A 26,720-nucleotide genomic window follows, 5' to 3' on the forward strand; every position below is an offset into this window, starting at 1 on the left:
CCACATTGCCACATTTACGCTCCATCTCACTAAAGCAAGTTTATGTCACTAAAGTCATTGCCTAAACTTCTGACAAGCCAGGAGGGGATGGGAGCGAGAAGCGAGGTAGGGACAGCCAAATTCTCTGCAGATCAGACCACGTGATCATGCAGATCAGACCACGTGATCATGAAGCTCATTCCTTTTAACTCTTCATCCCTCCAAACCTGCGCCCACCATCGCAGAACTGTAAACTTACTTAAAACATTACAAGAATTGGGGGGAGGGTGGCAATTTTTGGGGGGGGGGATAATTTATGTAGTTCAAAAGTGTGAACTTTAGACACAGTCATATTGGATAGTCAAAGGTTGGCTATGATGCAAGTACTTGACAAGCTGGTGTCTTAAGCAGATGGGTCTCTTAGTCCTCATCCTCTGTGGAAAGAAATTTTGAAGTGACTAACTAATCTGGTTTTTCCTCCTTCAGCCATTCTTTATCTTTTAACAGCTCTCCCCTCCCCCATCCCTCTCTCTCTCTGTCTCTCCCCCACCCCCACCCCTGCTCATCATAGACAGGAGCGTGCACAGGGCTGTTCATGATGGGTTTTCTCTGACTTTTTGCAGAGTGGAAATCGAATTCTGTGCTCCATCATTCTGAGCCATCGCCAGGGCCCGTCCATTATCAACTACGACGACGAGAGCGGAAAGACGTGTGTCCATATCGCGGCTGCTTCGGGTTTTGGCGACATCATTCACGATCTGGCAAAGGTCCCCGAGTGTAACCTGCAGGCTCTGGATGTGGATGACAGGTATCCGTGGCAACTTAGGAAGTGCTGGGAACTAACTACCAGTCATCTTCTCCTAATGATAATCTTAAAATAAAAATGTTGAAGGTGCTATCATTTCCGACTACATCCTTACTGCTGGTAATACCCGTGCTGTGACAACAAGCTTTGCTCTATTTTAGTAAGAGGAGGAAAAATCATTGTTATGGAGATATCATGACTATAGTGCTGTCAGATTTTCCACTCTTCACCGAACATAGGCAGTGATCTCAGAAGGTTTTCTGTTGAGCTATGGGCCCTGGTTCTTAATGAAGTTCCTATTTTTTTCTCTCCTGAGATATATTGTAATGGCCACAAATTGTTACCTAGACCTTACTGGGGATTTTTTTCAGTCATTGATGATGGCTGGGAAAGGAATCTGGGTCTGGAAGGTACGATGATTTGTCACAGCGCATGTTTGTAATCCAGGGAAGGATTGCCTAACATCTTGTAAACATAGTGCTCATCACCTACAATAGCTTGCTTACTAACATTTGTTTAGTTTAGTCACTAAGTCCACAGAAATGTAAGAAAAAAAAATATAATAGGCAAAACTATTGAAAATATGTTTAAGAATTACAAAATATCTAAGGATGTATTTAGCATTTTCTATTGAAGTATGAAGTGAGCATAGCATAATGTTTGATGTCCACAAGAGCTCTTCCCCCAGATATCTTGAATTCTGAGTGTGTGTGTGTGTGTGTGTGTGTGTGTGTGTCTGTGTGTGTCTGTGTGTGTCTGTGTGTGTCTGTGTTAGGGAGGGGTGACTCATGTTCCTTGTAGGTCTCAGAAGCTGGAATTGGCTAACCTGATGATTTTAATTAAAGTTGAAGTCTACTTTTTCCTAAAAGCAGGTGTTGATCCTGTGAGGTAAGAAAGGGTGGGGTGTCAGTAAGATGAGGCAAGACTTAAGGAGAAAAGAATGTGTTTTAGCATCAGGAAATGAAAGGAAGTTTGCCTACTTCAAAAGTTGCTGGAACCAGCTCAGAGCAGACTCTTTCCTGCTTTGCAGAACCACAACCATTATCCTGGGCCTCAGGGAAGAAAACAAGCCTAGAGAGGAAAATGGTTCAGTGAGGTGAGAAGAGAAGTCCAGTTTCCAGGAAGCTCTAAGCCACTGGCTAAGCCATTCGTGTATTCTCCATCTTGTATTCTCGTGTTGAATACAGTATGGAAACACCCCATTTAAAAAAATGGCCGGTGGGATGGCTCAGAAGATAAAGGCGTATTTCACCACGTCAGATAAACTTAGCTCTATCTTATATAATGAAAGAAGGGAACAGAGTCCCACAAAGTTGTTATCTGATCTCCATCCAAGAGCCATGGTACACAAGCTTGCAGGAACATACCCACACACAATAAATGAATGTAGGGAGAAAGCTGAGACACATAATATATGGCATTTAAAATATGAAGATTAATGCCTTCTCAAAAATACCGCAGAAGCAGCCTGCATGTTTTAAATGCCCAAAATGCCATCAGTCTATAAAGACATAATTCACTTCAATAAACAACTCGTTTCTCTTCAAGGAGGACAGCCTTTTATCACATTCTCCTCCCTGCATATTTCTGGGAACATCATGGATGTTTACAGGCTTCTCAAATCAACCCTTAGCTACTGAGAGCCAGAGCAACCCTGCACCCTTCCTCCGCTCATCATCCCACCCTTCCACCCATCATCCCTCACCACCCAGAGGCCACCATCGCCCAGTGCTGGTCTCTGCTCGGTTGCCTTAAATCATGGGTCCTGACTTTTCGCTCCTCGTAGCAATGGCTGAGGCCAGTCTGCTGTGCCTGCAGGTGTGAACCTGCAGCCTCAAGATGGGAAAGGAACAATAGCTCAGAGAGTTCAGAACCGGTGTCAGATTTGCCACAGAAAGTCTCCGTATGTGAATCAGAGGTTGTCAGTCTGTTCCTCTCGTTTCTCCACACCCCTTCTATGATGACCAGAGGAATTAAAACAGTTGGTCTTAGCAGAAGTAAGTCAGGATTTATTTCACAAACCTTCAAAATGAATGGTTGCATGTTGGTAATTTATTGAATTTATTGACATTATTTTCTTCTAAATGGACAGAATAATCTTCTCTAGTTTCGTCACGTAAAATATTGTCTGGAGGGCTCTAAGTAGAATGGAACAAATTCTTCCTGCCATATTCAGATGCAGAGTGATCTATCGTTGTATTGATGAGACATCGCCTTTCTAAGGCAGCAGTTCTTGACCTGTGGGCCACACCCCTTTGAGGTTACACATCAGATATTTACATTACAATCCATAACAGTAACAAAACAGTTATGAAGTAGTAACAATATGATTTTATGTTGGGGGTTCATCTCAACATGAAGAACTGTATTAAACGTTCACAGCATTAGGAACCACTATGCCAAGGTGTTATAAAGTACAAAGGGATGTTTAACACAGAGAACACTTCTGGGCCCAGCGGCCTCACTATGTGCAGAGATACTCAGTCCCAAGGCCCTTCTCTGACCACTTCCAGGTGTTCCATGCCTGAGGGTTGCTTGGCCCTCTCCAGCATGCACAAGACCCTGGCCCCAGAACAAGGAGAGCCTGCCACGGCCATGCCCTTCTTTGGATGGAGAGACAGGAAGCTTGGTCAATCTCTTCAAGGGAGACCTCATTCATAGTAATGGCATCTCTCTCTGCCTTCCTAACCCCAGTCCCCAGAAAAAAAAGTAAAAGCCAGAACCTGACAGTGTGACATTATATCATCCAAAATGTGGCCTACACAAAACTATAGAAGATTCAAGAGTCTAGTCTCTTTGCACAGTGTTTTTCAAAAGCCTAATGGCCAAGGTTACTCATCGCCTCTGATCTGATAGAAATTTCCAAGCAACTGCAAGTCTGTAACACGTCCAAAAACATGTGAGCACAAAACAACCCATAGCTACGGCTAAGGAAGACGCATTCGGTTAATACTTAGAAGAGATGCAACACTCTGGCTGTACCCCAACCCACCCAACTCTCCTTATATGTTATCTTAGCCACAGATATTAGTCCCAAAACATCTGCTTTACATGAAAGGTCCTGATGTACACTGGGATGCTTAAAGACATATCCAGAACAAGGTACCAAATGAACTGTTCAAATTCTCACTTCTCATAGAAAGTGAAAGGCCACAGTGCACTGTTTCCCGGAGTTGTTTTGTCCATAGTGTAAGAAAGTATAAGAAAACCTCATTGAAGCATCCTTTCAGCAACTGTTTGGTTGAGACCCTTCAGAGCTTAGGTGATGCAATCGATATATGCTGTAGGTACAACCCAGTAAGTTAAATGCTCTCATTCCCTTCCTCCGTGCACTGTGAAGTGCATCTAATGAAAAGAGTGGACTATTCGCCATATAAAGTATGAGTGATTTGTGACAACCAAGATTTTTAAAAATAGTAACAATTGTATCATCTATAATTTAATCCTCTTTTTCTCAGTATGGAATTTAACCTGGGCCCTCAGCGTGCTAGGCAAGCACACTACCACTGAGCTACCAAACCAGCCCTGTCATTTCTCATTTTCATCTAGTAGACTAATGGAAAATGTAGCCTCCATCTCTTTTGGTTGATTATAGAATTTTCACAATACCAAATGTATAAAAGTAGAGGTAAGAGATGAACCTCTTGATCAGATGAGACTTCACTCTCTAGGCTGTTCGTGGGAGTATGGTCATCGTGGGTTGAAGGGGGTCCCACTGGCTAGACACACCACTCTGACAGGGCCCTCCCTCCCACTAGCTCCACTGAAGAAGCTGAGCTCTGGGACCTATTGCTTAGCCCAGTAATCTTTATGCTCTAATCAACCTCAGTTTTTGATGGAACTGGAGTTCAAATCCAGTGCCTGGCACAAGGCACACATGCTCTATTACCGAACTATATGCTTAGGGCATTATCACCCTTATGTCATATCTGAGGGAGAACACTCTGTCTAGAATTGGAGGACTCAACTCCCTTTGTATGTGCAGTTAAATATTTTGCCTCTGCTTTAGATCGGCTCCCGGTTTTAAGGCAGGCGTTTGGAAGCAGGAAAACATTATTTGTCGTGTCTACCTGCCACATCTGTCCCCTAAACTTAAGAACAAAGCCAACCATGCCTTTACATAGAGGACAGAGGACATGTGGAAAATACACAGTCACATTAACCAGGTGGTGCACGAGTGTAATCCCAGCACTCGGGGAGGAAGAGGCAGGCTAATCTTTGAGTTCAAGAAGAGCCTGGTCCACAATGTGCCCTCCAGGACAGTCAGTACTACACACAAAAAAACTCTATCTCCAAAAAAAAAAAAAAAAAAAAAAGCCAGGCCAGAGAGAGAGAAGAACAAGCAATCACACTAATAAATAACATTGAGGAAAATGGGCCACATATTATAAAAGAATATGCACATATATGACACATACCCAGAGATAGGAATTTACTGTATAACCTTGGCTGACCTCAAACATCCAGTCATGGTTCCTTGGCTTCCTGGATGCTGAATTTATAAAAATGAGGACCATGTCAAAACACAGTTCTTATTTTTAGTCTAAATAAATCTAGTAAAAAAAATACTGATTTTCTTTCTAATCTATAGGCACGGAAAAACTAATCCCGTTGTTTGGTTTTTGGTTTTAACTTTTAACTTGCATAGATTATGTGCTAACAGAAACAAAAGCCAGAACAGCCCCATTAACTGCAGTGCTGCCTTGTTATAGTGGCACACACTCCCATCCTAAGCCCTGGCAACCATAAATTGTTCTCTCTATAGTTTGTTCTTTTTGGAATGTCATATACTTGTGACTGTAGTTGACTGTCTCTGAGCCACCATGGGAAGTATTTCAGATTTCTGAATTGTTGAGATTGGGGAAGACTTTCATAAATATAATGAGACATCTTAAAATGAAACCAAGTCTAAACACAAAGTGTGTTTAAGCACATAGCCTCAAGGTAGTTAAATGTACTTGCACTTCAGCTCTGACTAGTCCTCCAGGGTCAAATATAGAATTTTCCACTTGTGACATCCAACATGTCAGTGCTCAAAGCACTTCAGAGTTCAGGTCTTTAAAAGGAGGAAAGTCACTTTTAAGCTTGGCTCATGTCACTTAGCAAAATACACTTGGGGCTTATCTCGACTGTCACTCATTAGTAGCCTGTTGGGTCTGTCATTGTGTCATATTCCACAGTATAGAGGAACCTCAATTTGTTTATCCACTGGCCCATGATGGTGGCTTTCTTCTAGTTTGGGGAAGTTAGGGTGCAGTTGCTATAAACATTTGAGAGCTAAGTTTTCATTTCTCTACCTAGGTATCTAGCAGTGGCAATTTCTGGGTCCCATATTCAGGATATAGTAAACTTGTAAAACTTCTGCTAAGATTGTAAGCAAGTTCAGGTCGTCTACATTTTTACCCCATTAATTATTAGCAATCTTTGCTGGGGTTTTCCCTATTGCAAACATTTAAACAAGCAGGTAGTATCTCTTTGCTATTTAAACTTGCCTTTCCCTAAATAATTTTGTTGTTGTTGAAGCAGGGTCTCCCTTTGTAGGGCAGACTGGCCTTGACAAGGTGTTTTTGAGCCTGTGGTGTTTCTTCTTGAGCGTCTCACTACCCACATCTCTTTTTGGGTGAAATGTCTATTTTGCTTTTCTGCCACTTTTCTTCTTGTTCAGCTCTGGAAGCTGATGTACATCTAATTTTAAGCCTTTCGTTGCACATGTGATTTATAAATATTTCCCCCTGTTGTCTGAGCCCTCTATAGTTTATTAAGAAAACACTGGTTTTATAATTTTTTTAAAAACATGGTTAAGTGTTGTTGATTATCTGCCTTCTGGTTAAGAAAGTACTTTCTAAATATAAAAAAAGATAAAATGAAATGTAATTAAATGTCAATGGTTTTCGTTTTTTATAGAAAAATCACTAAAACCAAGATTGAATAACAAAACTTTTGACATTTGTATAGTTGATCGATAAATCATGTGTCTTTAATACGTAAAGAGCCCACTTAAATTACTAAGAAAAACATTAATACTCTAACAGACAAATAGAAACTGTCTATAGTGTGGCACATGCCTATAATCCCAGCATTAGAGAGGCTGAGGCAGAGGTCTGTGTATTCAAGGCTAGTCTATGCGATACAGTGCAAATCTACCTTTTTTTTTTTTTTAAGGCAAAACTAAACAAAAGGCATTAAGAGTGATTTTGGTGAAGAAATTCAAATGGCAAGTGCAGCCTTTCTAGTAAAGAAGCACATAGGAAAACAGAATCCAAGTACCATTCTGCCAAACTAACAAAGACTTTAAAGAAGTAAGAACTCAGCTGTAAGAGGGTAAATTGAGTCAGCATTCTTAGAAGGCAGTTGGAACTGTGTGTAAAGAGACTTCCTATTCTAGGACATTCTCAGGAAAAGCAGAGATGAGAAAGGCAGAGAGAATGCACAGAGGTGGAGGAAGCCTCCTGCACACACCCCAGCCTCCCTATCCTGGGTCCATACTTTCTTTTGTACCATGAACAGCAAGGGGATTGTCCTTCCTCCTGACTCTGGCTGGAAGCCAGCCATGGCTAAGCCTGGAAGGTTGTGTGACTCAGCCTCTTGTGCTTTGTCTCTGTCATCCCCCCAGGACACCCCTGCACTGGGCTGCAGCTGCTGGAAAGGCAGAATGTGTCCAGTCGCTGCTGGACTTGGGTATGGACAGCAACCTGAGGGACATGAACGAGAGCACGCCCCTGGCCTATGCTGTGTACTGCGGTCACACGGCCTGTGTCAGGCTCCTGTCCCGAGAAGGCCGGTGAGTTTTTCTGATGCATTAAAGTTTTTATAAACCACCAACGCGTAAACCCAGCCATAGTAGTGTGTGGTTTTGTGTGTGAGTGTGTGTTTGGAGGAGGGTGGTAAAGGTCAGAGAATAGCTTTCAGTATGTGAAATTCATGTCATCGGGCTGGGTGACAGACATTTTTATCCACTGAGCCATCTAGCTGGCTGCAGTAATTTAATAGTATGAGAATGACATAAGTAGTGTTATTAATTATCTAATCAGTTACTGTCATCTATGATGGAGTGAAATGGTCTTCCTTGTGTGGAACAGGAGAACTGAACAAGCCTGACTCCATCAGCTATGGGCCAAAGAACTTAAACCTCCCCTTCCTCTCCCTTTCTTCCTGCTTTTGCCTAAATTACTTTTTCCAAGATTATTATACACTCTCAAAACTTTCTGAAGATACCAAAGAGCTTTTAAAGTCTGAGTTACATCTGTCACCATTCTGTAACTTCAATATATTTAACTTCAATAAAATATTTGTTTTGTTATTTGTTTAGGTAATAATAAATTTGGGATTGCTACATGTTAGAACAAAACCATATTTTAATTAAAACAATATTGTAGCTGTAATCCGGAGACTCTGGAATCAAAAGCAGGAGAATCATGAGTTTGAGGCCAGTTTGAGCTATTGATGTAAGAAGACACCATCAATAAATGAATAAATAAATAAATAATAACGATTTTATTTAGTGTTGCTATTTTCCAAAACAAAGAAAAGTAGTAAGACCAGCACTGTTTTACACTCTTGGCATATTATTTATGTTTTTGGCAATTAAACAAACTTTGAAGCTTGCACTATGGTACAAAAATTTCATCTGATCAAAGCCCAACACCACTAAGGACAGAAATTAATACCACCACACTAGGACCAATTACCATTCAATATACAGGTTTGTGTTCCTCTGGGCTTTGCTTCTGTGCAAGCTTTCAACATCAGAATGCTGAATCCCACACTGTGTAGGGGTGAGGGGGATCAAACCTGAAAGCAACATAATGTCATCAGATCTACTGGGTTTCTTTCCAAGAAAAAAAAAGTGAGTTTAAGCACTGCTCCTACAAACAGTCAGTTGTTAGGTGCTGTGCACATTGCAGAATGAGACTGATAAAGCTGATACACAGCTGCCTCAAGGGAAGATTCAACCAGTGTGTTCAAAAGAACAAAAACTAATAATAAATAAAATATAAAAATGAAAATACAAAATTAAAATATATCAAGTCAAGAAACTTTCCCAATCCCTTCAAACCGAGTATATGTTTAACTGCACTAAAAAGTGTTTCATCTGTAAATCCAGAAGCAGCAAAATATTACTGTATTAGTCCAGAAACTATTATGAAAAAAAAAAGAAGACAAAATTTAGTCAGTGTTTTCCTTTCCCCAGCTGCTTATATGATAGCACTAGTAAGATGCACACTCTGGGAAGCCTTGTGTCTTAGCCACGCCCACTGTTTCTAGAATTCCACGTGCTGTTCCATTGTTCATATATTCTGCTATGTGGCTAGCTGAGTAACTTAGGTAGTTTCAATTCTGGGCAGTCATTCATTTGACCATGTGACTTGCATAGTGAAAGGGGAGATTTTAAAAATGCATTAAAAATGTAAAAATAGAAATGGCTCTGTGTGTGTGTGTGTGTGTGTGTGTGTGTGTGTGTGTGTGTGTACATTTGTAGTGAGAAAATATCCATTGTCTGAATCTCGTTTAGTGCTAGTGTTTTTCAAACAGACTACAGCATCTTGCTCTGAAGAGTAACATTGTAGTCTCCCTCTTGGCAGCTGCAAGTGGGTCCAGTTTCATGGCTGATCCCTACTGCAGGAAGTATTGGCTGGATTGTGGCCTCAAAGGAGAATAGCACAGACTTCCCAAACGACTAAAACAGAACACCGCCTCAGGGAAACTCAGCTGGAGCCAGCACCAAACTATGGCACTACCCTTCTCACATTTGAGTTTGCTCGGAGAGTTGAGCATTCCTCACATCACCACACCCAACCTCCGGCACACCCAACCTCCGGCACACACAACTTCCTTGCCCACTGCAGCTCAAACTCTAGGCCTTCTCTGCCTATTCCTTTAGTAGAGTATTTTTTATAACCATATTTAGAGTTTTTTTTTTTTTTTTGATGTGTAAAACAAACATCATAAAATAGGCAAGACTCTGAGGTACGCAATGCCAATGCTGCTGGGATCCTGGGAACTCTCAGAAGAAATAGAATTATGTCTGAAGCTCCCTGCCTCTCTCTGCCATTCGAGACCTGAACTCACACCTTATGTTAATCCTGAGATTTGCCAGAGAAAAACCAATTCCACCATTTTGAGCCAAATCTGAAGCAAGCTTTATTAAATATTAAATACCGACCAAAAGATGGACTTTGGTCAGGACCACTCCCTGAAGCTGAGTGACCGTGAAATAAGTCTCATGGGGATTTACAAAGAGAAACCTATAGTCCACTGCAGGAGACTTTTATTATATTCCAAGAACTACAACTCCCAGCATTCCAGGAGGTTACCTGGTCCTTGGGCAAGTAGAGCTTACAGGTTAATTTTGGGTATTTCTAATGCATATGCCACAGTTGACTGTCATATTAAGCTATTTCAGCTTAATCAACAGTTGAAAACACATTGCCATGAGTTAGTTAAGAGAATATAGCCTCTGGAGGCTGAGAGATGGTTCAGTCAGCAAATGCTTGTGTAACAAATATGAAGACCTAAGTTTGATCCCCCCAGAAACCATGTAAAAAGCCACTCACAGAAATGGAGACAAGAGTTGTCTATGGTGTGCTAACCAGCCAATCTAGCTGAGTAAGCAAGCTTCATATTCCGTTAGAGGCCCTGTCTCTAATGAATAATTAATAAATTAACAATTATTAATTAATTAATTAATTAACTCGAGTTGGGCCCGAGACATGGCTCAGCAGGTAAAGAGGCATGCAAGCTTGCACTACAGTTCTATCCTTGAAGCCCACACAAAGGTCAAAGGAGAGAAACAGATTCACAAAGTTGTCCTCTGACTTCCTTGGCAGGCAAGCACCCACACTTACTTGCATCCTCCACACAGATCTCAGCATAAAATCACAACTCTCACCCCAAAAGGGATCAGAGATGGATTATTCTGGAGCTACATATAAGTGGCCATGGCCTGGAAACAGACTAAGCTTACCTCAAACTCTATGTTCCAAGATGAAGTTTTCATAGAAACAGAACACAGAAAGTTGCAAAGCAAGACACCTTGCAAACAAATTGATGGAAACATTTGGTAGGCAGGTTAGAAGAGAGCAAGGGAGTTTCTGATACTGGCCTCAGGTACTTTCTGGCAATTCTCAGCCTTTTGGTTGATTGCTCATACCACAAGATTGCCGTAGCGGTCACCAACAGAGGAGAGCAACCAATGGCTGCTAAAAGGGTTAAAAATGTCCTGAGAGAATTAGGCTCTGGACTTGTGACATTGCAACCCCTGCGAAGATGGGGGGTGCAGCTTCTCTCAAAGAACTCTTACATACACAATTATTAATAAGTGTCAAAGATTAAATAACTAGGTAAGGTTGACAGAAACAGTGAAAGCCGCATAGCATCAACCTCTAGTCTTCACATGTAAGGAAAGGAGAAAGGAGAGGGAGAGAGGTGGGGGGGAGAGTTACAGGGGAGTGACGGGCGGGGGGAGGAGCAGAGGGAGGTAAAATGCCTGAAGTTTCTTCCATGCATTATAGCATGACATTACATACACATATAGTGCTGTCAAAGAAACAAAATGGGGAAGGGTGAACCCAGCCCCTGAGAGATGTGGGTAGCACAGAGAGGGGAGAGCAAGGGACAAAATGCTGAGGTACCACCACAGAAAGGAGTTAATAGAACATGGGAACTCTTGTACAAAACCTCGACTTGAAGACAATGGGCACCTGTGCCTGAGCCCAGACTAGCTGATCAAGCAGATGGAATGGGGTCGAGGGTACCATGTCTTGATCTTTCCCACATTTCCTGGCCTCGCCTGGCATTCTTTTTCTTTTCCTGTTTCTCTAGAGCAGAGCCTGCCAGGCCTCTTCCCTCCCAGAACAGTCAACCCCAAAAGAAGGAAGGAAGATTTAGCGTGCTCAACCAAATCTTCTGCAAAACTAAGAAAGAGGAGCAGAAAACCCATCAGAAGGACCAGAGCAGGGCCAGACCTAAGGAGGAGGACACCTCGGAAGTCAATGACATCATCGCCACCTTTGACAGCGTCGTGGATACCAACTGCCAAGATCAGACTGGTGACCAGGTGGACATGGTTGTCTTTAAGAAGAGGACCTCAGAGAATTCGAAGTATCTCTTGCCAGAAAAGAAACCCCTGGCCCGAAAGGGGCTTCCACCAATCAGAACACAGAGTCTCCCACCCATCACCCTGGGAAGTAACTTCCTGACAGCCTCCCATGGAGCCACCTCCCATGCTGGCCTGAGCTCTGGTCCTCAGCATCCTGCCCAACGTTCTCAGAAAAGCCAAAGTGAACAGGACTTGTTAAATAATAGAACTGGCTGCCAGGTGTCACTAGATAATCCCTGGAAGGGTGACACTAGGCAGGTGTTCTCCTGTAAGGCTTGGACCGTGTCTTCTTCTGATAAGTTACTAGACAGGCTGTTGGCTGGTCAGTCTGGTCACCAGGAGCTCTCTGGGCCACCATATCTTCCTAATCTACATAATCCCTCACCAGGTAATGGACTTCATTCTCTCTCCTCAAGGCCTCCCTCACACGCGGAGTGTCTTGTGTACAATTAAGCTAGTAACCGCCAGGTTCCAATAAACTGGGGAGCACAGCTGCTTTTAATTTTGTCCCAGTTTGAAGATTTCTGGGCAGTGAAAACTTTTCAGCTTTTCCACCCTGAGTAAAGGGTATTGCTATCCCCCCTAAACGCCATTCTTCCCTAGAGTTGGTGGCATGCTCATTCTCAAGAAATTAAGTTGCTTGTACAGTTAGCAAACCATGTGCTTTAACTAATCATTCAGTCCCCACTCATGATCCACCCCACCAAACCTTTGTGGAGACAAATGGCCTCATTTGTGCCTGTGTAGAAAGGCAACATATTTGCACGTTTATAGTTTGTGTCTCCCACACACCGAAGGCTTGCATGGCCGTGCTCCTTCTTCCTTCACCCACAGCCACTCAAGCATTGCTCTTGCTTTCAGACACATTTTATACATCTGCATACATGACTGTGTTTAATCACGAAATACCCCTCCCCCTCCCCCCAGTCCTCTGCCATCTCCCTGCTGCTGACAGTTTCCTGTAGTCTCAGCTTTTCTGTGTGACTGTTTTGCCCTCAGACTCAAGGGACTTTGTCCTGGGCTTTAAAAATAATTTCTACCAATAAACACAAACTATGAATACATACCCTGTAATAATTATCGTGCTGAGGAACTTAAGTTTGGCAGAGATTGTTGTTCATAATCCAGGACTCAGAAGCCAGAGATGGGCAGATCTCTGAGTGCATCAAGGCCAGCCTGATCTACATTGTGAGATCCTGGCCAACCTGGTCTACATAGGGAGGCTCTTTCTCAAAGAAAATAATTAAAAGGATGCTTACATTTTATATACATACAAATATTATTCATATACATTAATGTTCCCCTCCTTATACATAATACATAAACTACGTAATGTATTTTGCCATTTGCTCTTTTAAGAAAGCTAGCCTAGAACCTACTACGTAGCTGGAGATAACCTTGACGCCTCTCTGGCCTCTACCCTTCAAGCTCTGGATGATAAGCTTCTGCCATCTCCCCAACTCTTAGTTTTAGTTTAAATAAAAATTGATTTATAAGGGATTCTCAGGCCATACAACAACTTCCCAACTCTGTTCACTCACACAGTGTGCCTTGGGTTTTGTTTGAATGAATCAATTACCAATATTTAAAACTTAACATTTTACATTTAAAAAAAAAAAACCCACACAACTAAAGATTCTAGTTTCTCTGGAGAAACTGAAGCCAACATTCCCACAAGAATGTAACTGATTGGCCCAGGGTAGCCGATGTCTTCTTGGGTGCCACTGTTCCCAGTACTATGCAGAATTATTTACATCACTAATTCTCTGTCAATATACGTCAGGCATTTTTATAGTAGGGTTCAGGGAGGACATTATATATTTATTTAACTCACATTTCTGTCTAAGTTTTAAAAAGGAAAAAAAACGAGTTCTTTTTTTATTTTAAGTGTGGAGGGTCATGTTTCTGTTTGGATGTGGAACTTATCAATCATTTTTTTAACTCTTGTATGTGCACATGTATGTAGACACCTTGGAGGTCAAGGGACAGTTTTGAGTGCCATCTTCAGGAACGATGCCCACCTGTTTGAGACAGGGTCTCTCATTGGCCTGGGGTTAGCCAATGAGGTTAGAGGAGCTGCTGTGAACACGAGATGACAACAGCCTGTTCAGCAGTGTCGCGTGGGTTCAGAGAAACACAGACCCTTGTATTTTTAAAATACTTTACCAACTGAGCCACTCCTTGTGGTGGTTTGCGTGGGAATTATCCCCATAGGTTCATATGTTTGGAAGCTTGGTCGCCAAAGAGTAGCACTATTAGGAAGTGTGGCCGTGTTGGAGAAAGTGTGTCACTGGGGTTAGGCTTTGAGGTTTCAGATGCTCCAAGCTATGCCCAGTGTCTCCCTCTCTTCCTGCTGCCTTTGGTTGCAGATGTAGAAGTCTCAGCTCCTGATACAGGACTATGTCTGCCGGCCTGCCATCTATCCTGTTTCCTACCATATCAGTAATAGACCAAACCTCTGAAACTGTAACCATTTTCCTTTATAAGAGTTGCCGTGGTCATGGCAATCAAATCCTAAGACACCCTTCCATCCTCAACCATCCTATCTTAGACACAACATGTTGGGTCTGCCTTGGTCATTGGTGTGTTTGTTGCATGAAGCTTCTAAAGAAGAATATGGCTCCTTCTCGTGTACATAAATATGCATGTAAATCTCTCAGCACAGGATAATTATGGATGTGCACATGAAGGCTATTTGTTTATTTATGAGATAAGCCTCTCAAGAGTTTGCTTGCCCCATAGAGCACTGAAACTTTCAGGCTGTGGCATGGGTGATGTTTTCATATTGTTGCTGCCAAGGAGCAGAGAGGGAACACATGGTTCTACCACCTTTGACAATTTGGTGGCTGCTGAGGCTTCAATTGAGCCTTCCTTTTGGAGTTAGTTTTAGCCTGGCCAAGCTAATAATGCTTTTTTTAGAGAACCTTTTGAAAACTTGGAAATCTTGTTCTGTTCCTGTCTGTTTAATATAAGTGAGGTTTGGGTTCAGCTACCTAAAACAGAAAGCCAAAAAAAAAAAAAAAAAAAAAAAAAAAAAAGTTGCACACTGACTCAAAAATAGGAAAAGAGCTATCTTAATTTCTGTCAAAACACACTTTGATCTTTACCAAATTGCTGGAATTGGTGTTTACAGAAAAAGAATGGGTTAGTTGGCAACAGGACCAAACAAAGAGGCAGGGACCCAAATCTCAGACCACCTCCCCCTGGTGAGGGCTTGAGAGTATTATGGGGTATAGATACTTGTGATTTAGGAGCAAGGGGAAAGGCGACTGGAGGCGAGGTGACCAGTGGGTGCATTGTCCAGCCTCACAACTCTTCAAAGCCCTGTTCAGAATCTTATCAGGAGCATGAGGAGAGAGGTTTTTTGTTTTCATTTGTTTTTTGAGACATAGTCGCTTTCTGTATCCCTGGGATTTCCTACACAGACTGGGTATTTCTTGAACTCCTGACAATACTCCTGCCTCAGCCTCTGAAGTCCTGGGATTTTATGCATGTGTCACCACACCCTGAAAAACTGATGATTTTTTTTCAGGTCAATTAGAAGCAAATAAATAGTTTCGTGTAGTGACACATGTTCTTAACACTGGAAGTGACGGGGTCAAAGCAGGAGAATCAGGAGTTTAGTGCCAGCTTCTGCTACAGAGAGAATTTAAGGCCATCTTCAGCCAGACTCTAAACAAATCAAAAAAGGACTGGGGGTGGAATCCTGCAGGCATCATAAGAAACAAAACGCAAGTGAGCTGGCTAGGGTAACTAAGTCTAGGCCAGCTGCATATCCTGGTGAAGGATGGTCAATTGGGGAGGCTGTTCTCTCACCGAGCATTCGAGGTTTCAGTCTTGTTATTTTGAGTGGCTCCTGGGTCCTTAAAAGATGAGATTTGGGCTTCAGTAGATACATACTTAGTATTCTAAGGCTGCCTTTCATGAATGCACACCTACCAAGCTTTCAGCCTTAGTCTCCTGTGCAGTAAGTCTGAAGTAGGTATTTCCGAGACTTTCAGTAAATGTGAGATCAGCAGTGCATAATTAACACCACACACAAACACACACACACACACACACACTCTCTCTCTCTCTCTCTCACATACACTACACACTTATACTCACACACATCATATACACTACACACTCTCACACACGATACACATACTCTCCCACACACTTCACACATATACACACTCTCATACACTACATAAATGTATACACACATATACACACTTACACCATACCACACATACACACACAACGTCGCACATATACAACACCACACACACACACAGCTCCAAATACACTTACAGACACTACACACACATTCTCACACATACTACTCTACACACAGGCATACTCTCACACAAACTACACATACACTCACACAACACCACATACTCATACAAAACCACACACACTTATACATACTATACACACTCTCTCACGCACACTCATAGAACACCATATACACACACAAACTACACATACACTCATACAACACCACACACACATACAAAACCACACACACTTATCTATACTATATACACTCTCACAGACACACTCATAGAACACCATATATACACTCACACAAACTACACACAAAACTCACACAACAACACACACACACACACACACACACACACACACACAGGAACAGACTGAGTTGTTATGGACAAAGTAAAACAGTAACTAACAGATGCTACTTGACATAAGTTTGCTATTGTTTTGCTTGGGTCTGGTTGATTGGGTTTTGAGTTTGATTTGGGGGGTTATTCATTTGCTTTTTGTTTTTTAAGACAAGGTCTCACTCTGTAGCTCAGACCACATACTCACAGTAATCCTCCTGTCCTAACCTCCCAAGTGTTGGGAATATAGAAGGAAGACACCATACCTGCCCTTCATTAGTCCCCGTGCTAAGCACTACAGCTTAAAGACAAGATGCTAATTGAAAGATCCCCCCCCCAGAGAAGAGACCCTCACTCAAGTCTCAGATAACATGACCCTCCAAGAACTCATGAGAGACTGTCCTTGCTGCAATTACACAAGGTTATTAACAGAAACCAGAACACTGAGATTGAGACTTGTATCCCACACAGGGGTAGAGGAGTTTGACTGCAAGTAGCTGGGAGAAGGGGTATTTAAAGGAAAAAACCACAACCCAAAGGGGGTAGGGAGGGTGTCATTGGAAAATGCCAAAATTACCAGCTAAGAATCACCAGGGAAACACCTAGTTTCTCAAGATTGTTCACAAGATTTTAATCTAACTATTTATGGTCAGCCAGTTCCTAGAACAGAATTACTGAACCTGCTATAACTTTTATGGTCAGCCAGTTTCTGGAATAAAAGAATAGAATTGCTAAACTATTGCTGAACTGGTTAACCTACAATTTTGGCTCTATTCTGTCTGCTAGGGGTCTTCTACTTTACCTGTTAGGGGGACCAGGGTTTATCCTGGTCTTTCATTACCCACTTCTTCTAATGCCTAGTTCTAATCATAGAACTATATCTCAGTATCTTTATAATATTGATTTTCTTGACCTCCACCAGTCCGTCTGATCTGAGGCAGGCTGTTTTTGCTCACAGAGTTGGTACTCGTCCTCCAACCCGATGGTTAGAACCTGCACAGGCTCCCCTTTTTGGCCCTCTAACCTGTGGTCTATCACTAATAATCTTTATTTTAAAAATAATTAAGTTTAATCCAGGTGTGATGGCATGCCTGGAGTATAATCACAGCTACTTAGAGGAAGCTAAGGCTTCAAAATGATATAGCACAAGTCACATGGTGAGACTGAGGAAGGGAGGGAGGGAGGAAGGAAGGAAGGAAGGAAGAAATGGAAGAAAGAAAAAGGAAGGAAGAAATAGAAAGAAGGAAGGAAGAAAGGCAGGGAAAAGGGAGAAGGAAAAGGAAGGAAGGAAAAAAGGAAGGAAGGAAACTGGATCTAATAGTTCATGTCTGTAATCCCAACCCTTGGAAGGAGGATCAGGAGTTCAAGAACATCCTTGACTATATATCATGTCGGAGGTTGGCCTGGGCTAAGAGAGAACCTGTTTCACTATCCCCCTAACGGTCCCCAAAAAGAGAAGAAAGGAAAGGGATGGAGAAGTGTGTCTGGTGTCAGTCTTCCTCCCACTCCCCTCGATTTCTGGGGGCTGTTTTCAGACACCTTGCCTGCTGACTTAACAGTAGTCTCACTGTGGCTCTCACTTCATTTCTGGGCTGTGGTAACATATTCTCCTCCTGTTACCCCTTCAGCCATGGCTAGAACAAAGTCCCTCAGTCGAGGGCCTGTGCGGTTTCCCAGTGTTTCTATCGTGAGTTTAACATGTATGATGTTCCCTCTGTTGGAAAGACCTAGAGGGCTCTATTGATGAACTCTGATGAACAAAGAAAGAAATGTGTTTCTGCATCAGCAGATCATCAAGACATGGGAGTTGCAACATGTCGGTCTCATAAGGCCCTTTCTGGTCATAATTCACCTTACCTAGAAAGAAATTAAATGGTTTGCTCAAAGATATTCCAGACCATTTGGTGATGTATTTAGAACTTGAACACTGCACTCCTACACAGGGGTATGCTCCTAAGTATTGACACTGAATATATTAATGTTCTTACTGATTCTCTACAATTTTTCTTTATCAATTATGTTGTCCCCAAATGAACAAATTTCCCTAACTTCTGAACATTACTTCTGGTGGATATTTTAACACCATTGATATATTGTTTTAATACCACTAGGTCTTTTGCCTTAAACTCAATTGGAATGGGCCAGTAATATGGCTCAGAAGGTACAGAAGCTTGCCTCCAAGCCTGGTGACCTGAGTTCAGTTCTTAGAACCCATGAGACAGAGAGAATCTACTCCCAATGACTGTCCCCTGACCTCCACACACATGCTCTGGCCCAAGTATACATACACATATAAATACACACATGCATGCATGCATGCATGCATATATACATACATATTCACACATACATACATATACACACAGATAAATTTTGCTTAAAAAGGGTCCATTAAAGTGGCTGAAGTTATTTTAGGCGGGTTGAAATTTCGTGAAACTCCCAGGTTTTTATGGCAAACCTTGATGTGGCGAAGCAGTTGCATAGCTCTGGACTGATGGCTTTCATTGAATGGCCTCTTCTCTCGGGCCTGGGTTTAGCAACACTAGCAGGAGCTAATGGTGCAGCTGTCTGGGTTCCAGGCAGCTGCCAGTCTGTGCTTGCTCAGCAACCTCAGCATTCAGCTGCGCTGGTGACTGCTCCGTGTTTATGGAGACCTGTCAGTGGGTGGCAAGAATGATGGTGATGGGCACTTAGCCTAATGAGTTGGAATTTGGAGTGCCTCAGCTTAATTCATTGCCAGCAGTGCATAGAGAAAATGGAACAGAATGGGCTGTGGTGTTTTCTGCTGTCCTGGTTATTTACAGGCGGTCACGAGAGAAGTAAAAAAAAAAAAAAAAAAAAAAAAAAAAAAAAAAAAAAAAACCCTCAAGTGCCATGTCCTTGTTTCCCTTAAGAGACAACAAATTTTTCTCCAGAATTTTCTAGATAATTCCAACAACAACACACTCTCCGGTTAGGTAGATTAGAACCATTGACCCCTGGGTTTAAACAAGTTAGCAGCTTTTCCAGAACAAAAGCCAAATTGCTAATTTGGGTAAGCATAGCCCTCAAGGGGTAGGCTTTCCTGCAACTCACCAGGAGCACCGGACCTCCCTCCTCAAAACCCTGCCACACCCCCTCTGCAGTTCTAGGCCTTGCCCTCGGTTCCACTGTGTGATGCCTTTGCCTGTGTTACTTTAGCTTCTAACTACTATGTGTGGCAGATTCCTACAATATTTTAAGAGACAGCCCAAGCTGGAAACAGTGACACTCCCCCACACACACACACCCAAAGACTGAGTTGGAGGCCAGCCTGGGCTATGTAGAAGACCCTTTCTCCCAAAAAAAGAACAAAACAAAACAAAAATCCAAAAGGGTCAGGTCAAAGCACATCTTCTGTTTGAAGGCCACAGAAACTCCTTTAAATAGTGCTCCTCCTCATTGAGTATTTCCCACCAGTTCCACCGGAAGAGAGGTTTTTATCCCCATCTCCCACCTTATAGAGGAAGCTCTATGGATTGAGATTCTGAGAGGTTAGCTCACCTTACCCAAGGTCTTGGAACTGCCCAGGAAAGGGGCACGCACACAGGCAAAGCCTGTAGGACTCAAGAGCAGCTCTTCCACAGGACGTAGGCCTGAAATGTTCTCCAAAATGTAATCAGACACACAAAGGAAGTAATGCAAGCCCTCTTTCCACTGAGGTGAGCTTACATGAAATGTCACAGCACTTCCCATCAGGATTCCGTGTAAACTGTTATCCCCTGAAAACACAGACCAGGTCTGAAATGAGTGAGTTCCAAACAGGTAATTGCTGGCTTCGTCATGTTGTTGTTCCAAGGAGTGTGTTTCCTGAAGGCGCCTGAAGCAGTAATAAGAACTTTGTCCCTCAGAACAGAGCAGAAGGCAGCGAGGGACCTTCCAGGTCACTGTCTGTCTCCCATCCAAACAATGTTTCTTCAATGCCTAGGGAGAGCGAATGTGAGTTTTAAGGTTAGGGACAGCCAGCCTAACGCCTAGTTCCAGTCTTTTCCCAGAAAGAGGCCTTGAACGTGTTTAGAATTGCTCCCAACCGCAGGGCCCTGACAATAATGAGCACCTAATGAACAGCATCCACAATTAGCACTACCCGGTAATGGATTCCTCCTCAGGCGTGACCCCATTTGGGGCTTAATATAATTCTGCATAAGAAGGGTTTCTCTCTAAGTAATGGACCCTGGGGTTATTTTACCTTCGAGGTTAAAAGGATGTCATATCAGCCACAGAAACAAACCTTGGCTCAGTCATTGTCACAGGCACTTCTCAGGTGACAGCCATGCATAGTGTCACCTTGGAATCACTTAGGTAGATGGAGTCTACCTTGGCTCATATTCCCCACCCCCCACTCACCACCTCGCCACCTCCTTATTCTAAGGACCTCTTTGTGCGAATAGAAAGCCTGAACTCTGGATTTGCTGTGGTTGGGTTCCTTACCAGACTGAATGGCAGACAGTGGCATTATTTGTGTGCCTGTTCATAGTAGGGTGGTTTTGTTGGTGTTTCCTTTGTGCTAAGGTCGACTGAGTTGCGTACTTTATCCGGAAAGTGAAAAGGTGACCTTGTATTCTCCCATTCAATCTTCAGGACAACTGGAAAAGACAGCTATAATTATTTTTACCATTTGACATACAGGAAACTGAGGCCAAAAGCAGTTACATCACTTTGAGCAAGATCACCCACCTAGCCAGAACATGATGAAGCAGGAAAAAAAAAAAAAAAAAAAAAAAACCTTTTCCTGTGTGATGTCTAAGATGGAATTCTCACTCACCACTGTACTCTACTGATGTTTCAAATGGGGTTAAGCAACGTTTTAATGAACATACTTTTTAATTTTTATCTTATGTTTTCTGTTTGGGTGTTTTGCTCTCATGTATGCCTGTGTACTACATGTGTGCCTGATGTCTAAGGAGGCCAGAAGAAGGTACAAAGCCCCTGGAAGTGGAGTTATAGACAGCTGTGAACCACACCATGTGGGTGCTGGGAATCGAACCTGGGTCTTCAGGAAGAGTAGCCAGTGCTCTTACCTGCTGAGCCATCTCTGCAGCACCTACCTTTTTTTCCGTGTTTGTCTCAAGTATGTGTATCACCTGTGTACAGTCCCCAAAGAGGACTGGACCTAGAGTTAAAAACAGTTGTCAACTATGTGGGTACCTGTGAAAGCTAAGCCATCTCTCCAGCCTCCCCACCTCGTTAAGAGTAACTTGTATTTTCTTCTCTTCTCAGATATCCCTTAGTGATTAGTGATATGCTGAATTTTTAAGAACTAGCCTTCAAAAAAAAAACAGTGATTATTTATTCCTGTGGTGGAAATGGGTCTACTTTATGGCTGTGAGCTGGTGAAAATCTGATGCTCCACCTGAAAAGATTCTGGTTTAATCCACTTGGGGTGTGGCCAAGATTTAGGTACCTTCACCTAAGGTCACCACATCTGAGCATCGGGGATTGAGACACACTCTGCCATAGCTTTTAATAGGAATCACTCACACTCAGCAGAGATGTCAAGATAGGAGGTGACAACAGTAAACCACGTGACTGGGATTTACCAACTTCAAAGTTTAGAAGTTTAGCCCTCAGACGTGACTAATTGTTCTTGCTTATGACTTTTTATTTAAATTAGTTCAGTTGAAAAATGACTTCTGGATATGGCTAGACAGCTCAGTTGGATAAGGGTGCTGACCACTCAGTGGGGAAGGTGCTTTGTTATCAAGTCTTCTAACCTGAGGGTTAGCCTCAGGATCTACTTGATAGAAAGATCACTTAGGTATTGCGTAACACAACTGGGCCAGGGCCAGAGGCATAGTGAGTAAGTAGCTCATGCCTGTTGTGTTATAAAAAAGAAAACAAAACCAGACATATGTCTGGTGGAGGCTTGGTATGGTGTGGGGGAAAAAGTTTGCCTCTGCGGGGCCCACGCTAAGACATCCCTTCCCCCTGAGGGATCAGCCATACAATGCTGATATAGTATAGAATAGAGTTTATTTAGGGTATGGGGACAGAAGTTGAGGGGGTAGTAGAGAGTGGGGAGGGAAATGGGGAGCAAAGGGACAGAGAGAGGAGAGCAAGAGCAAGAGAGTGAGGCAAGCAGCCACTTTTATAGTGAGTCAGGCACACCTGACTGCTGCTAGATAACTGTGGGGTGGAGCCCAGACGAAATGCCAACAATACCTAAGACGCTAGTGTTCAAAAGGCTAACTGCACCCTCACACATGAGTACATGCACACACACACACACACACACACACACACACACACAAAACTAAAATTAAGAAAAAAAGTAAAACAGAAAACCCACATTTCCACTTAGGGACATTTCCTATGGGCGTGTAAATTTGATAAAATATGTTTTGTTTTGTTTTTAACACTTTCTGGTGAGTGGTGGATAACAGTGTGCCAATTATGACTGCCACTGATTATGACTGCCACCGATTATGACCGCCACCAATTATGACCACCATCAATTATGACTGCCTTCGTGTCTGTCACTTAAAGGGGATCTTCATCAACTTTATGAATCTCATCCATTGGACTTTAGGGTCTGCTTTCGGTCAAGTCTTGAATGATTAACATATATGTATTTGTTCCCAGGACAAGCTCTACAGCATCTCTCCCCGAACAGACCTAAAATCAGGGATTTCCCTCTTACTCGGAACAGCCTTGCACCTCTACCCGACCAAAAATGTAAGTACTGGAGCTCCTCGGGCTCTCTCCATAAGTAATATCACGTCTCCACAAACTCATCGGTGGTTCACTTCCTTTTTCTTTTTCAAAAGACTATCAGGGGCCAATGCTTGTGCACAGAGAAAAATCCCTAAAAGGACCTAAAAGTTGGTAAATAAATACTCCTAAGTAAATAAATGAATGCATAAATGGAAAATAATACCCTCCCCAGGAAATTTTGTTTGAAATACAAACACAGCAATAGGAGTTTAGTTGACTATGAATTATCTAATGTCTTTAAGGATGTACTTTAAGCTGGATGTGTTGGGCGTGGCTTTAATTCCAGCAGCACTCAGGAGAATGAGAAGTTCAAGTCCAGTCTTGGGTGTATAACGACGGGATTTGAGGGCTGCCTACGCTACAGGAAACAAGTCTCCGAAAGGGGGTCTGGGAGGGGCAGGGCTCTGAAGACGACTAATCCCTTCCTGTGTAGGACCCAGCCCAAGCATTCCTAAACCCAAAGGAAGTGTTTGGTTTGCTTGGTTTGGTTTAGTTCTGTATTGTTTGAGACGTGGTCTCACTGTACAGCCCCATCTGACCTTAAATTCTCCATTCTCCTGCTTCAGCCTTCCAAATGTAGAATTGCCTGCCTACCCAGCATGCATGGCTCTTATGCTTTCCCTAGATAGCTTTATTTATTTCTGTCAGAATAGTTTATGTAAAGCTCTCATAATGTAAAACGCACTCTCTTAGACAAGAAACCTTCATACTGAATAAACCCAAATATCACCTGCTATATTTATTACAGGGGTCCCAAACACCTAGAAGTTATGAGTTCATATATCCGTACATCCATATTAGGAGGCAGGTTTTTATCACTATTCCCATTACACAGGCAGGAAAACTAAGTTCAGAAAGGACTTTTCAAGCATCACTTAGGTAACAGAACAGCCAGGAGCAAAGCCAGAGACTAAGTGTGGTGGTTCATGCTTGTCAAAAGGCTGAAGTAAGAAGACAGAGAATGTGTGGCCAGCCTATGCTACATAGCTAGTTCAAGTATAGCCTGGGCTATATAGATACTGTCTAACAAAAGAGAAAAAAATCTAAAGGATAGAGAACCAGCTGCCTCATGAAACAAACGACGTTTACTAGATGCCAATTTAGTTTCTTCTTTGTACACAATCCTAACCTGTTTCACACACACACACACACACACACTCTCTCTCTCTCTCTCGCTCTCTCTCTCTCTCTCTTTCACACACACACACACACACACACACACACACACACACACACACACACACATTCAACTTCAAGTTAGATCATTTTGGAACTGGCTTACCAATTTCAGACAAGCTCGTAAGACTTTCTCTTGCGTGTCTGGACCAATAACTTCAGCATGATGAGACTGTTAAGGGATTAAATTGAAAGACCCTCGTCCAGAGGACCTTTACCTGAGGGGACCCCAGGACCCAAGAATCAGCCGAGACCACTGGCTGCAATCAGCATGAGGGTTTATTTGATCAAAGTACACAGGTACCTGTGGGCACACAGTCTCTCGGAGGACTTGCGCGCCGGACAAAGGGGCAGTCCCCTTTTTATAGAGCTTGGGAGGCAGAAGCAAGGTACAGAAGCAGAAGCATAGCAACAGGGTTCTAATTGGTTAGTTTAAATGTGGTCAGGGAGTGAGCCCAAAAATATGGCTCTAAGGAAGCAACTCCGGGTACCAGTCGGGGCTGCAGCTTCCGAGGATAATTGCTTTGGGCTTATCTAAGTGTGGGAACGGTGGCAGAAATATGGCTCCAAGAAAGCAACTCCTGATACCAGTCGGGGGCTGCAGCTTATCTGAAAGCTGGGCTTGTCTGAGTGTCTCCCTTTCTTTGTCTATTGCTAGCTGGCCGCCCACTGGTATCTTGCTTGGCCACCTGGGACCCTGACCTAGCCTGCCCCGTGTGTGCACAGCCTTACAGAAATGGCATTTATTGTTGCTAAGCGGGGGTCTTTCAAAATGAGACAACATACTTACACGCCTAAGACACTTGACTTATTTATTTACACAGAGTCACGAGGCAAGAAGCCCTTTCTACCCCAGGCCAAAGTTTGAATGGGACCAAGCAAGAGTTGGAGAACCCTATAAGTCAAAACAGTGAGCTAGGGGACACTCGGGGTCATTTTTCACAGTGATATAAACTCAGAGCTGGAGTTATTTGTCCAGAGAAGGGGTTAGAAGTGGGCAGCACGATTCCTCTTGGACAGACTGATCCCTTGCCTGTCCTGACAGACTTGTACACAGTGAGGGTTGTGAGTGAATGTGGCTTGGAGAAGCCAGAGGTTTATACAATTAAATTCCAGGAGAAAAGACAAAGATATTTAATCGATTTTTGCTGAGTGCAGAAGAAACAGAGCAAGCTGAGCTCTTCCCAAAAGAAACTGGAGAGCCTTTGGGGCTTTGCCTAAAAGCAGCCATCTCTGTCTCCAGACTTGTTCAGAGCCATGTGCTAACTTGCTCATCCACAGCTGCTCCACCCCCCTACCTCCACCTCCAGAACTGCTCCAGCAGGCACGCACACACAGCCAGAGCACTTTGAATCAAAGCTTGTTTTTGTGCATTTTTCAAACATTGACGTGTTGTAAGCCTGGTTAGATATGAGCACACAGCTTTTCTCCTAAGTTCAGCTCCCACCAACACAGGCTTCTTAGAACGTGCTCGGTTCTCCGGCACCAGCCCATAGGTGCCCCTGAGTCTCAAAATGTCTCTCATTCTATCCCCTCCCCTTCTCAAATCCAGTTCTCTCTGGAGAGCCCCTGAGGACAAACCGAGTGCTTCCTGCGATTCCCAGCCAGAGGGGACATGGCCCACCAGCTGATGAGAAGGAGCGGTCCTCCAGTCCCACCCACAATGAAAACTAACTGCAGGTTGCTCTCTGTGGAAATACGCAAGATATATATTTTTCATCTTTCCAAGGGTGAGATTACTCCAGTTTATATGAGTAACGTCTTAATTTAGTAAGCTGCGTTCTACAAGCCATTTACGGTTTTATAATTCGAGGTTCCTTATTTCAAATAAATACACTTGCTAAATACTCACTTAGAATCTCCAGGTGTGCAAACATCCCCAAGTCTATGAGTTTCTGTGACCCCCACCCCGGCCCCCCACACACTGTAATTCAGAAACAAAATACACCCCTGCAAGGAAGATTTAGGTATGTTTCCTTTATGTTTGTGCCATGTTTGCAGTTTTGTCTGGTCTTTTCTTTTTCCTATTTGGTGATTTTATGTATATTCTTAAGTGTATGCTTTGCTGAATAAAAAAAATATATAAGAAGAAAAGCAAATCCTAGACTTGTTTTTCAAATTCATTTGCATTCTACCTCGCCCTGACACAGCTTAATTAAAACACAGTACTAAATTTCTACATCAATCACGGGGTATGACTTTGAAAGGCTCAATCTTCTGCAAAATATTTTCTGATACTGTCAGCTCTTGGCTAAAACTCAAATCACTTGGCAGTGTTTACGTCTGTTCTTTGTTATTTTTTTTCCACCTTCTGTTG

The 26,720-nt window shown here is 42.8% G+C and overlaps 1 protein-coding gene across 1 annotated transcript in view; it reads left to right on the plus strand.

The window, feature by feature from the left end:
- Positions 1-26,218, plus strand: part of ANKRD55 (ankyrin repeat domain 55) — a gene marked incomplete at its 5' end in the record, with an annotated part of 92,239 nt that extends 66,021 nt beyond the window's left edge. Inside the window, 5 exons of the mRNA XM_080933857.1 lie at positions 603-787; positions 7,398-7,565; positions 11,606-12,270; positions 23,096-23,188; positions 25,956-26,218. Coding sequence (XP_080789983.1) covers positions 603-787; positions 7,398-7,565; positions 11,606-12,270; positions 23,096-23,188; positions 25,956-26,077 — 1,233 coding nt within the window. The 3' untranslated portion in view covers positions 26,078-26,218. The remainder of the gene's footprint in view (positions 1-602; positions 788-7,397; positions 7,566-11,605; positions 12,271-23,095; positions 23,189-25,955) is intronic.
- Between the last annotated feature and the right edge of the window lie 502 nt (positions 26,219-26,720).

Source organism: Micromys minutus (assembly GCF_963924665.1).
Source record: "Micromys minutus genome assembly, chromosome: 20".
In the NCBI taxonomy this organism is placed as follows: Eukaryota; Metazoa; Chordata; class Mammalia; order Rodentia; family Muridae; genus Micromys; species Micromys minutus.